The sequence below is a fragment of the Camelus dromedarius genome, chromosome 12 (assembly GCF_036321535.1).
Source record: "Camelus dromedarius isolate mCamDro1 chromosome 12, mCamDro1.pat, whole genome shotgun sequence".
Taxonomy (NCBI): Eukaryota; Metazoa; Chordata; class Mammalia; order Artiodactyla; family Camelidae; genus Camelus; species Camelus dromedarius.
The window spans coordinates 46,680,905-46,695,349 of record NC_087447.1 but is presented as its reverse complement, the minus strand read 5'-3'; the positions used below and the strand labels follow the sequence as shown (position 1 = coordinate 46,695,349).

Here is a 14,445-nt window from a genome sequence, read left to right as displayed (position 1 = left end):
TCGGAGAAAAATACCCAACAAACCTCACATTATCTAGATACTGCAATAGTCTATGTTACTGATTAAATATCTCACTTACCCTACATTTATTCACTACTCAAACTGGATAATCACTTCCTTTTCCATTCTTCACCCAACTCTTCACCCAGTTCCTACACTAAGACTCTGACCCCAAGAATCCCGGCTGGGCTAAGTAATCTTCCTTTGTGAGCCCATAGCTTTTGTCTATTTTACAAGATACCACACTGCACTTAGAGTCTATGTGTATATTTTAACCTTGTTAGATTAAATTTTCTTGAGAACAACGGCTTTCTCTTCATAACAATATATCCAGCATAGAGTATGGAACAATAATGATACTTAATAATGAATACGTGGCTAAACTAAATCACAGAATACCAAAACTGAAAAGAATATAAATGCCACTTAAATATGTATTCATTTGTGTATTTGTGTGTGTATATATATCTCTATAGAGGCTACCAAAAAAATCTAACTTTTGCTTATTTCTACAGAGGCAAACTGGTGGCTAGGGGAAAAAAAGAAAAGACCCTCAGTTACCTACTTTTTTTGTGTTTCATGAACTTTATACCACATATATGTATTACCTTTGCAAAAGTAGTATTTTTATGAAGTAATTTAGTAATCATCCTAGACTTTCTTCTTCCACATCCTATATCAAATCAATCCAACAATTCAAACTGAATTCAAACATTCAAACTAGGTCCAGAATCTGACATTTTTTTACCATCTCCATAGCACTATTCTAATCCAAGCCACCAACATCTCTCATGTGGATAGGGCAACTGCTGATTTGTTTCCACTCTTGCTTCCTTACAATCTACTCTTAATATACCAATCTTTTGAATGATCCTTTATAGATAATCACATGACTTTTCTTTCTACACCCTCTAATGGCTTCCCAAATGAAATAAAAATTCAAATATTGACACTGGCTCACAAAGTCCTATAAAATACAGTGTTCCTATATCCTCTAGTACTTCCCCTTGTCCTCTCCTCTTTGGCATAAACTCAGGATTTTTAGACTTCTAGTTTCCACTAGCTGGAATGTTCTTCCCCTAGAAATCTGTACAGCTTTATCCTTCACCTTCTGCAGGTCACTGCTCAAATGCCACCTATTAATGAAGTCCTTCTTAACCATATGTAAAATTCTATTTCTCTTCACATATATACCAGGCATTCCCTACTCCTTCAGCATCCCTGAATCACTTTTCTCCATAGCACTTAATCCTAAAATGACAAATACATTTTTACTTGTCTGTCCCTTCTCAACATGGCCCAATATAATGTCAAGTGCTTACTAGTTCCAAAGGCTGTTTTGTTCTGACCATATGCAAAACCTGAATTCGTGGTGGAAGAGCTGAAGAGTCCTGCTGCACTGGAGGTGGCGGGAGAAGACCCAAATAAGCCAGTCGCGGTACCTGCTCCCACCTGGTTCTGCGGGCCTTTCCGGTTGGCCTGATAATCCTCTAAACGAAGTTCCTAGAGTGAGGGAAGACATATTCCAAATTAATATGCAGCCACAAAAATTACTTAGGAGACTAAATACTTGAGTTTTGTGTTCAATTTCTATGTTCACATAGGAACCATAACTAAAAAACAGAACACTACAGAATGTTAACAGTATCATTATAGAAAAACATTTTCAATAGTGTATAATGGACATTAAAATCCATACCATAATTGCCATAAAACTACAGGCCAAAGGACCAACCACATCTTAATTTCAATTTTCTTTTATAGACAATAATACTTTCTTTTACACAATAATCTAATAGTCTATTGCCACCCCAAATGTAAAGATTAGCTAATTAAAAGATGGAGGATTCAGAGGAATTCAGAAAACTTAGGAAAAGAAGGGATAAAGTTTCAACAGTTTTGTCTTACAGGTCAGTGCATTTCTGTATACTCAAAAAAAGCAGTTTGGGATGTAGAAGAAGCAACAGCTACAATCAGAGATGGCAGTCAAAATGTACAACAGACTATCACATAGCAATGATAATGAACAACCTACAACTTCATGCAACATGGATAAACCTCACAGTGCTGAAAGACAGACATGATATAAGATTCCATCTATTATAAAGTTCAAAAATGGACAAAACACAGGCAGTCAGGATAATGGCTACCTTTGGAAGGGGAGGACTGGAAGTAGGGGAGCAGGGCCCAAGGGGGACATCAGGGATGCTGGTAATGCTCTGTGTCTTGATTTGGATCCTGGTTACACGGGTGTGGTTCACTTAAGGAAAACTTAAGCTTACTAAAAACAGATGTATGCACACACATACATGCATACATTGCCAATAACAGTATGAGCAACATCCAATCAGAACAGACTAGAACTGTACTGGTATGTACAAGATGAGTATCATCCCTGCTTAAAACAATAGATTTAATATTAATTTAAAAAGTAATTCAGTTAATGTTAGTTTCTTATATAAATCCTAAAAAATAATTTAAAAAAATTTTTAAGCTGCTTTCCAACAGAATCAAAAGGTTAGGGTGATACTCTGTTTTGCATTTTACTGACCTCTAGTGACTTGCTTTCATATTCCTTCATAGCAGTAATACACTGGTGCTTGGTACTGATGTTAGTGCTAACTCCAGCTTTAACCATAGTATCTGTACCAGTTGGAGGCTGCAAAGGAAGACAAAGGCAAATCTGAAAGTCTAAAGCAAATGTTTAAGTCCAAGCTTTATAGCCCTACTCACAGACACAATTCAACCACTAAACTCTATAACCAGTTCCCTAGGTCTTTAGTTACTAAACAAGATGGTTTCAAGAGAGCTCGATTAACATTGCACTTCTGATCTCTTCCTATATCAAAGTTATCTGCGTAAGTCAATCTCAGTAATTGTTATCAAAAACCCAGAGATTAATTGTATAACCAAGCCACCCAATTATCTACTAAAATATGCTTATTACATGCATAAGGAAAACTTTATCCAATTTATCCAATATATACATTTAAACCTTCAATTCTGATTTCTACCTCCTACTCTGCTCTGAAGTGTATGCTTTATAACTATTGTTACATTTAAGAAATATGGAAGCCTTTTTCTTCCCCATACAAGCTTATGAGGCAAAAGGCACGGCCGTAAAGATTCCTACTTATATTGTCAGTTTTCTCAATTACTGTACTTTCCAAGAGACAACACATAGTATTTTTCACTATCACTTACATTTGACTTTATTTTAAATTCAGTACTATGAATTCACCACCTTGCCTAAGAAATTATTCATTTTCCAGAGTAAGTTTTAGTAACTTTTGCCAATCCCTATTTTTGCCAGAGATTTCCATAAGGCTAACTATACAGCCAGCCTCTCCTAAGTATTTCCCAAGCAACTGCATCAATCACAATAAGTGGTATCTTACATCAAGGGGTATTCCACATATTTTCATAAAGAAAATCTTTCATTCTAACCTTCTACCCAACTTATCTCAAAACAAAGCCGAAGAAAACACAGAGCTCTACTGCCTCATTTTACCATTTCACCAATAAAGCTTTATTTCTACCTGGCACATAGAATATTGATGAGTTATTCCATATATCTCCTTAAAGAAACCCTATTTTCAGTGATTTTTATACAGTTTGCCCAAACATTCCTTCTTTATTTCTATAAAGAATGGCTGACCATTCAGAGGCCAATTATGAACTCGGTAAATACAAGTTCAACCTTATACTAGCTATTGTAATCAACCTTGTGAATATAAATTTAATTGATCTGAGCATACTTCAAATATACATTATAATCTAGATTTATGATTCATGACTTTTCCTGTCTACCATACAACTATTCACAGATTTTGTTCTTAACACATCTTTCAGGAAGAGTAGCTGTGCATAACTGGGAAGAGGAGAAATTTTATGATTCGTCCTGCAAAGAAACACACAAATGAGAGAGAAATGCATTCCACAAAGATTGGAAGAAAATACTTACGTTAAACTTAATGGTAGTCCCAGTAGGAGCAGCTGTAAAACTACTTGGCCCAAAGAGGGAGCCAGATGTGCTACCAAAAGGATTGGAGGTGGTATTTGTAGTTCCAAAAAGTCCTCCGCTGCTAGTACTTGTTCCAAAATCTATAAATTAGAAAGAAAAACAGGATGGTAACAGTAAAGAATTTAAGAATCGTAAACTATCTTGGAATTGGGCTGTGGCACTAAAGCATTACTTTCAATCCTCAGATTTTCTATCTTTCAAATCTCCCAGCAAGTACCTTCAAACAGATAACCTGATATAGACACACATGTTCTATGCTCACAACTTTGAAGTGAAACAAAGCCTGAATCCTTGTTAGCTAAGTGTCCATAAAGTCCTTGGGCATACTTAGAAGACAAGCTGAAAGCTTGTTTCATCATACATTTTATCTCATTTCTCTTGGTAAGACCAGTTGCTGAATGAACTTGTCTTTCTAAAAACATCTTACCACAACAAACTTGAACAGGGGTCATAGTACATTTTATTTATATATGAGTTTTTAAAAATTACATAAAAGAGAATTTAACTGCTATAAAAAGAATGTATTTTTTTAATATAAGATATTACTTCTAAAGAAGTTATATATATATATATATATATATATATATAGTGCCAGAAATATCAGTAAGCAATACAAAGTTATCTGCCAATATTTAATATTAAGTGCCATCATAATTAACAAGTCAAGAGGAATGTGATTTCTCACTGGCAAACTATTTCTTTTCTAAAAACATGTTCTAATACATAGTTTAAACAGGCACATCTCTTTTGAATTAGTATTTTAAATTGCCTTTTATATTGTCATGGTTAAATATTTCAACACTCCCTCAAGCAACTTCCCTTTTGTAAAATACTGATAGCTGGCTAACTTACTCATTCTGTCACACTCATGCTGGGAATGGCATCAACTCACAGGGCACACCTGTGCAACTAGTAATGGTTGTGTCAAAGTACTGTGTGGAGAAGTAAACCAAGGCCACATTCAGACTTAAAGAGAAAGAAGCCATCAATTAAAAACACCTGCCATGGACAAGGAATGGAGGAGTAACCATGTCACATCCAGCATTTGTCATTCCTGCTTTAGTCTCTTAAAACCGAATGTGAAACAGAGACAAGAAGGTGCCCTTGCAGTACACTATGGTTGACTACACATTCATCCTTGAAATTCTCCTGTCTTGACACCTATGACACTACTCTGACCTGGCTTTTCATTCCATTCTCTGTGGTCATTCTGTATCAGGCACCTCTTCCTCTGCATATCCCTTAAATACCAGTGCTCCTCAGATTACCAGTCTTGGAGAAATGTACATACCCTGCTTCTTTCCAGCCTACTAAACTTTTCAATACATTTTGAAGTTTTCCTCTCCCTATCTTTTTGCTATCTGGTGGAAAAAGGAGGTGGGTGAACACGGGGAAAAGAAGAGAGAACACATTCAATAAGCAAATCAAATTGTTTGATGCAGAAGTCCAATGATAGTCTACTTACTCCCAAAACCTGTTGGTTTATTTTGTGCAAAGGCATTGTTTTGGGATGAGAAAAGACTGGTCCCTGTGCTTGCAGTTCCAAACAAGCTGTTTGATGTTCCTGTTGATGTGCCAAACCCAAAGCCAGTGCTTGTGGAGGTAGCTGGCTGGCTAAATGAATTGGTACCAAATAATCCTCCTGGAGAGATGGAGAGGGGAAAAAACAGTTAAACAGATTGGAATCACTAAGTGAAGTCCTATACCAGCTATGAATAAACCAACTGTATTCCAAATAAAGTCCCTACCTGGTTTGGTCTGTGAATTTCCAAACAGACCTCCAGTATTGTTGCTAGAACCAAATGCAGATGTTCCAAATGCCCCTCCACTAGTAGTGCCAAATCCAGTATCTGATAAAGCAAAATCCAGGGTCAGAATAAAATCTAAGTCAGGTGACCTGACAAAAGAGTACTTTAATATTTCTTAACATTCTGTATTTGAATAGGATCACTAATCTGAAAACTACTTTTTAAAAATTCCGTAAGACTACTTATTAGAGTTAAAATTATGCCACAGATATTTTCTTCACTGTCCCACGTGAAGTAAGGAAACTAAAAGCAAAAAAGATTAAAGACTTTTCAGTAAGTTAAAGATGTTGCTAGGCTTAAAAAAAAAAAGTGCCAAGTTAATTAGGTACTATGAGCCACAGACAAAAAACAAAATTTCAAAAGTAAAGTGTTAAAATTTTCTCCAGACCCAGTCACTGGAATGAATGGTCCTTAATTAGAAGAGCACATCAGAATGACCTGGCAAGTTTTTCAAAATACACATGTTCAAGTTCCAACCCCAGTGATTCTAATTCTATAGTTCCATGATGAGAAACATGTACTTTGGAAAAAAACCTCCAAGTGGCTCTGAAACACATTCTTGGTTAAAAATCAAGGACCTAGACATACAGAATAGTATAAAAGGAGGTCAGGAGACACTTGCAAAATTTTCCTCTATTATTTTTGTTCAGAATGACTGAGGTTTGGTAGTTAGGTTTTTTAAAAACCTTCATCAGAGAAAGTTTCTGGGATTTGCCTTAAAATACTCTGTTCAGATGCTCTTCTCCCCTTAAAAAGAGGGATAAAAACAAGATGGGAAAATACAGACTGCTGAAGCTGGGAGATAAGTACATGAGAGTTCATATCATTCTTTCTACTTTTGTGTAGGTATAAACTTTCTGTTAAAAGTTTAAAAGTAAGTGAATAAGGGTTACTATAGGCAACCAGTGTCATGTATAATACTCAGTGGAAGGGGAAGTGGATCTCAGGAGGGCTGGTGGGATTCAGGGACTTTGACTTTCTAACAGTTCTGTTTCTTATTCACGGAGCAAATCTTGGAGAAGTTATTCAACAACTGCATTTTAGACTTCAATAGTAAAAAAGTATTTCCTGGTCTAAAATATAATAACAAATTATAATTTTCTGCTAAAAGAACCAATTAATAAATACACTTTAAGTACTTTCTACCGATGATCAGAAAACCATGAAAACTGAGAACTTTAAAAATTTCTACTTCTTTAGACAATTTTAACAAGATCTTATGCTGGTCATTTTTCAAAGAGATTTTATTATGAAGACCAAAGTATGAATTAATTCCTATCTAAAGCTTCTGAACTGGATTTGTTCTTAATAACAATAGCTTAAGATTTTTCTCTCTTTTGTTATTTTTTAAAACTTACTCTGTCCAAATGTTGAAGTTGTGCCAAAACCACCTGTGCCACCCCCAAAGGGTGTTCCAAATGACTTATTAAACATCTTCAAAATGAGTCTTTGCTTCAGAAAGCTGGAAAGAAGAAAAAATTATCACTTTTTAAAGACCACAGAATGCAATGGAATAGTTTCAGAAAATCTATCATTCTACAAATTTAGTCAGGCCTGTTCAAACAATAGTATGATGTTTATTCTCATTCAATATCCTAAAACTCTATATGACAAAATAGATTTTGTAAAATTGAGGCTTAATTGAATTAGTACCATAACATGAGTTAAACTTCAAATTCCATCAACAACCATTCATTTAAAATAATGTTTTTCGACCTTTTTTTAAACCTAAACCCCTTTTAAATAACGATTTCAGGTCTACTATACCAGATTTTGATATGTTCCATGTAGGAGGTTAAACAGAACATCCACTAAAAATTATAATAATATTCTGTTATCCCAATCACCAGAGAAGCTAAAATTTTTGTCAGGCTTTATTTTTGATAACGTGCATTGTAAAAAGGTTCCTCCCCTATTTTGTGTACATAAAATGTTGTAATATGAATTGTTCTTCAAACTATGCACACCCCCTCCTCCCATCTCTAAACCCTAGAGATTCTGGTGCGCTGACATTCTTCTGGAGATTACTTCTTAAGACTATTCTCTATGGTCCCCTACTTATCTATTTTCTGCTTCTTCTGGGAACATTACAGAAAACCTTTGGTCAAAACCCCCACCTTGCATGAATGAGTCCCCTCCAGTATCCAAACTATGCACCTAGTCACTTAATGAATTGGACCAAAGTTTCCGTAAGTATGAAAGTGAAGTTTGATTCCCCCCGCCCCCAGATTTGAATGAAAACAAGGTAAAGGTATAGTTTACTAAAAAGTAAAACCCTTTCCCCCCTCCATAAATTTTCCTTAAACTTAAGACATCTGCTACCATTTACCTGCCTGCAGACAAGAAAATGAGTAAACTACTTCTAATATGAAAACTCAGAAAATAGCCAATCATGCTTCTTTGGATTTTGTATGGTATGATGGTTTTTCTATTACACATAACAAACCAGCTTTTTCTTCTAGTAAAATCATATGCCCCGTTCATATAATAGGATTAAATGTAACATGCTGAGGTACTCCCAATGTTCCAGTATCCCATTAGCACTTCCAGGTGAAACAGTTCCACCTGAAACATTCTGTACAACATTTGTAAAAGATGAAAAATGAAATGATTTTTATAGAAAGCAACATTCTGCCCTCTGAACTCCTCTAGAAAAAAAATTCCAACCCTTAGTTCTTTACCCCAATATCCAGGAATTTAACAACTCCTGCAATTAAACTAAGGTCACTGAAACCATGGGTTCAAGAGAGGCACATCAGAATGAACTGGCAAGCTTTTCAAAATACAGTCCCCTAGGCTCCATTCCAGAAATAAGAAACCAAAATGTCCAGGGTTGGGAATGTAGACATTTGTATTTTGAAAGGCTCCTCAAATGACTCTAATACACTCCCTTGGAACTGGAGGCTATATTTCAGGTAATCATCATTTCTCTCTCAATAATGAGATCTGCTTGAAGTTTCCTGCCTTCCCAATTTATCAGGTGTCGAAAAGTGACATATTGGGCCTTTATCATATTAACTGGTGACTCTCCCTTCCAGGGAAAATATTCTTAGAAGTACTTAGGAGAAGTCTAGACCTCTATGGGCCTATCTATATATTTGCTTTTCAACAGTTCACTCAGAATTGACAGATGTGCTAGGAGTCAGATGTTTGGACCAACTCATTTAGAGTTGGCTCACAGCCACTACTAAATCCTATATCTGTTGACTGAATTTTTTGACCCATCACCAGTAAGGAAAAACTGTGAGTTGCAGTACAGTTATCATGCTAAATTTGCCATTCATTTTCTTTTTCACCCCCTACAAACAGCAATCTATTCATATAAATCTGACATCTTCTATACAGCAAACATGTTAGGACTTGAAAGCCAAGTAATTTAGTTTTTCTCTATGAAACTTTTTCTCATACAGATTTTAGTGTTACTTTGGTATCAGTGGCACTAGGCTCTACAGACCAGATCCACAGCCTCTAACAGTCAAAATTTGATTTTTAATAATTTTATCATAACATAGAAACCTAGAATCACACATATACTCCACAAAGGGATTTTAAGTAGTAATAAAATATCCTGAGAAACAGCTCACAGTTTACAAGCTCTTATATATTATCTCAACAACCGTAAAAGGATGGTATTATGCATCACCACTTATATTTTACAGATGCAGAAACAGGATCAGTTAAAGGTTCTCAAGACCAAAGAAGTGATAAGCGGAAGATCCTCAGTTTAATCTCTGACCTCCTATGGACAGCCTCAATCCCAGGATGGAAGACACTTACTAAACAACAAGAAAAAACGTTGTGTAGTAAGTCAAGGAAATTCATCTGTTTCAGACCCAAGAACAAGTACAATACAGGGACCAAATTCAATTTACACTCCTGGAAAATAAAAGCTTCTCACTCAGGCTCAGCCTATCTCTTTGGTTCTGGCAAGGATGAGCCTGGCTTAGTCTCATGGCTGATCATACTGGGATTCTAAATGGGTTTTTTTTTTAAACTATCACCATGGAAGCAAACCAAGGTTTTGGAAACAGCCTCACAATTTTTATCATGATTGCTAGAAATTAAAACATGGCTAATACATTAAACCTTTGCTCTTCAAACAAATCAATTTCCCTACTATGCTATGAAATGTCAGTGACTCAATGAAAAATGCCTTCCTCTTTACTCTTGCCCCTACTAAACCACCTACTATTTCACGCTTCAAAACCTAGCTCAAATGTTTTATCTTCTATAAGCCTTCCCTAACTCCCTTAGCATTACTCAGTCATTCCTTTAGGCTTTCACAGCACATTATGATTGGTTTACCCACATTTCTACCCTGACTCTTTCTATGGTTGGTGACAATACCAATTACACAGATCCCCCTTTAGGACTGAAGGATTTGCTATCCCAGCTACTGAGTAGTACTACCAAAAGACAGCCCTCAGCTGTCGGTCCTCTTCAGAACTGTCTCTGCTGAAGACAGCTGCCTCATCCAAGGTCATATCCTCTTGGAAAGACAGCTCAAATCCAAAAGCCAGGCCTCTTGGCTCCAACTTAGGGTTACTCTAAATGGTAACCACAGCTTCATACTCTCCATGGATTGGCTGAGGCTTCCATTAAGATACTATCACAACTCAATTTTTCCCTCAGCCCATTCCTGCTTTCTTCTCTTCTCTTCCACAGGTGGTGATCCCAAGCGCACTATCTAGTAAAATTCATGCAGAACTATCTCCAATTCAGTCTGCTTCCCAAGGAAGTCAACCCCTCAAACTTCCCCAACACACAATGAACTTCTCCATGGTAGGGACAGTATCGTTTGTCTACTGTCCCAGAACCTAACAAAGGGTCTGAAATAGATAGATGTACTCATTTTCTAAATTAATGACAATCATCACAAATGTGTTTTTAAAACACAGTGTGAATGATCAAGTTACTTCAGAAGTAACTTCTAACTTAAAAATAAAATTATGCTAGTTAATTCTCACAACAAAAGGAAGCCATGAAAGGAAAAATTCTTGGTAGAATTTAACATGGGTTTCAGAGGTTGCTTGGAAGTGATCACAAAATGGCTGGATACAACCAGCAGACACTTTTTGGCCTGTTTTATTTATATACATATATGGTATATTATACACATACATATGTATGTATGTATGTATGTTGAAATGTTTATGTATATACTGTCTTAAACTAGCTGATAACATTTAAAATACAGATGTGTCAGAAAAATAAAATTTTGGCTTCTTATGAAAAACCTAATAATTAAGCAGATGAGGACTGTAATCACTTCATGACAATAACAGTCTGGAGCATGGCAGGAACTGTCCCTTTTGGTCACAGCCATATTCTCCAATGTGCCACAATACCCATCCAGTATCACTCATCTCCATCAGCTGCCTGGCCCCAACAGGTTTTGAGTTTGTAATTTTTGATAATCAAAGAAAGGAGCTACACATTTAAAACTTGAAGAGCCCAGAAATAAACCCACACACCTAAGGTCAATTAATCTTCGACAAAAGAGGCAAGAATATATAATGGAGAAAAGACAATCTCTTCAGTAAGTGGTGTTGGGAAAGCTGGATGGCTGCATGTAAATCAATGAAGTTAGAACACTCCCTCACACCATACACTAAAATAAACTCAAAATGGCTTAAAGACTTAAACATAAAACAAGATACCATAAACCTCCTAGAAGAGAACAGAGGCAAAACATTCTCTGATATAAATCATAGCTATGTTCTTGTAGGGCAATCTATCAAGGCAATAGAAATAAAGGCAAAAATAAACAAATGGGACCTAATCATAGGTATAAGCTTTTGCACAACAAAGGAAACTATTAACAAAACAAAAAGACAACCTACAGAATGGGAGAAAATATTTGCAAACATGTGACTAACAAGGGCTTAATCTCCAAATATAAAAACAGCTCATAAAACTCAATAACAGAAAAACAACTCAATTAAAAAATGGGCAATGACTTAAATAGACATTTCTCCAATACAGATGGCCAATAGGCACATGAAAAAATGCTCAATATCGCTAATCATCAGAGAAATGCAAAACTACAATGTTGTATCATCTCACACCAGTCAGAATGGCCATCATTAAAAAGTCCACAAACAACAAATGCTGAAGAGGGTATGGAGAAAAGGGAACCTTCCTACACTGCTGGCGGGAACATAGTTTGGTGCAACCATTATGGAAAATAGCATGGAGATTCCTTAAAAAACTAAAAATAAACTTACTCTATGACCCAGCAATCCCACTCCTGTGCATATATTTGGAGGAAACCAATTCGAAAAGATACATGCACCCCAATGTTCATAGCAGCACTATTTACAATAGCCAAGACACAGAAGCAACCTAAATGTCCATCAACAGAGGACTGGATAAAGAAGTTGTGGTTATATATATACAATGGAATACTACTCAGCCATAAAACAAAATGAAATAATGCCATCTGCAGCAACATGGATGGACCTAAAGATTATTATACTAAGTGAAGTAAGCCAGAAATAGAAAGAAAAATACTATATGGTATCACTTATATGTGGAATCCTAATGACACAATGACACAAATGAACTTATTTACAAAACAGTAACACTCACAGACCATAAACAACCTTATGGTTACCAGCGGGGAAAGAGGGTGGGAGGGATAAATGGGAGTTCAGGATTTGCAGATATTAACTACTATATATAGAACAGATAAATAACAAGGTCATACTGTATAGCACAGGGAACTATTTTCAATCTCCTGTAATAGCCTATAATGAAAAAGAATAGGAAAACGAATATATACGTACAACCGAATCACTATGCTGTATACCAGAGACTAACACAACATTGAAAATTGACTATACGTCAATAAAACAAACTTGAAGAGCATGTAAGTGCCAAGAAATAGGAAGTCAAAATTATGTCAGAAAATGAGAAGGAAATGTGAGAAAAAAAATTCCTGAGGATTTAGAAAGTGAACTAGGCCTTGAGAGATCAGAAAGAAAAGAAAGCAAGCACAAGAAAGGTACACAGGTAAGAATGGGTTACTTGTGTACCTATCCTATCTGGCCTTATACCTCAATACCAAGCCCATTTTCCCTCATATGATAAGCATATATTAAGTGTACTTAGTTTATTATACAGTGACGTTATTAACCTTAAATCACACAACTAAAGGAGTGAATCAGAGCACTCCGCTAAGTTTGTATCCAAGATATGGTATCAAGAATAAAGCACCACCAGAACATTTGAACAAAGTTACCCTAAGAGAATTATTTCAAGTAAAAGATGTTTAATGAAAAAAAAAAAAAGCAGTTTGCAAAAAGATACATTAGGCAGATTCTTTATGTAAAATTGGAAAGATAATAACTGTTATTTATGGATACATACATAGTAAAAGTAAAGAGAGGCTAGTAAAACACATGAAAGTGGTAGCCTCTGGAGAGAGGAAGGGAAATGAGACAGGATGCAGATATTTGCACTATTTCCATTAAAAAAAAAACTACTGAAAAAAGAGAAAGACATAATCCCAGAAACTGAAATGTGTGGAACTTCTAAATCCATTCAAGTTTAAAGGCATATCACACATTCAAGTCTTTATCCTTTCAAAACATTAACCTGGCCCAAACTGAAACCCTCCTGAGTAAATAATACTAGGTAACATTTGAGTTCTTACTATGTCCCAAGCACTGTTCTAAGTGTATCTAAGAACTATCTCATATAAACCTCCCAAGAATCCAGTGAGGTAGGTACTTTTATCCCTATTTCACACTCAGTGAAATTGAGACAGAAGTAGCTTGCTCAGGATCACAATGCTATTACTGACTCCAGAAGCTGTGCTCCTAGAGTCCAGACCTCAAGAAAGAACACTTAACAACTAAAGGGAAATGATTTTGCACTCATTATAAATAGGGAAACTACAAACCCCAAACACATTTGGCAGTATTGATCCAGCACTATTAGGAGAAAGACACTTCACTGGCAGAAAGGTAATCTCTATCATGGACTGACAATTTATAAGGCATTCCCATGGCCTCAATGAACTTTCCTACAAAGATTAACCACTTCCTTTACAGATGGACTGACTTACATTTGTTGCTTTTTTGTTGTTGTTGTTATGCAACATATATTTAGAAAGAAAAAATAAAAATAAAATAGTGCTGTACAGAAAGAGAAAATGCCCTTAAACTTACTCTGCTTTCTATGCTCAATCTTCTAATAATTCAGACTGTCAGATACAAGAAAGAGGTAGCTTTAATGACACCAGTAGTCCAATATTCCCCCACTGTCCCAACTAAAGCTCAATAAACTGATGTCCAATTTTTTGTGAGTTTTGTGAACTCTGGGCACAATAACAAACCTTAATTTTCTTCCAGAAAAGTGGCAGACTCTAAAATATGGTAACACCCAGTCAACTGCCAATTTTAAGTGCTATCTAAATGACTAAGCAAGCTTGCTGTTCTCTGACAACAGAAACTTACACAACTGGGAAGTAATTTTTTTTCCACGTCACTGAGTTCCTCTGTATCAAACTCAGTAAAGAGCAAAAACACCAAATATTTGTGAGATGAATGGACTAGTATAGTACTTTCCAGTTTACAAAGCACTTTTTCATATACTCTCTCATTTAAT

At 35.8% G+C, this 14,445-nt stretch overlaps 1 protein-coding gene across 5 annotated transcripts in view; it reads right to left on the bottom strand.

The window, feature by feature from the left end:
* Window positions 1-14,445, bottom strand: part of NUP98 (nucleoporin 98 and 96 precursor) — an 81,660-nt gene that overhangs the window by 61,128 nt on the left and 6,087 nt on the right. For all 5 annotated transcript variants that reach the window (XM_031460198.2, XM_031460197.2, XM_031460200.2 and 2 more), the window contains 6 exons: window positions 7,191-7,294; window positions 5,773-5,874; window positions 5,490-5,666; window positions 3,965-4,104; window positions 2,552-2,659; window positions 1,323-1,503 (listed from right to left, as the gene is read on the bottom strand). In XM_031460198.2, the coding sequence (XP_031316058.1) occupies window positions 1,323-1,503; window positions 2,552-2,659; window positions 3,965-4,104; window positions 5,490-5,666; window positions 5,773-5,874; window positions 7,191-7,266 (784 nt within the window). In that variant the 5' untranslated portion in view covers window positions 7,267-7,294. The remainder of the gene's footprint in view (window positions 1-1,322; window positions 1,504-2,551; window positions 2,660-3,964; window positions 4,105-5,489; window positions 5,667-5,772; window positions 5,875-7,190; window positions 7,295-14,445) is intronic.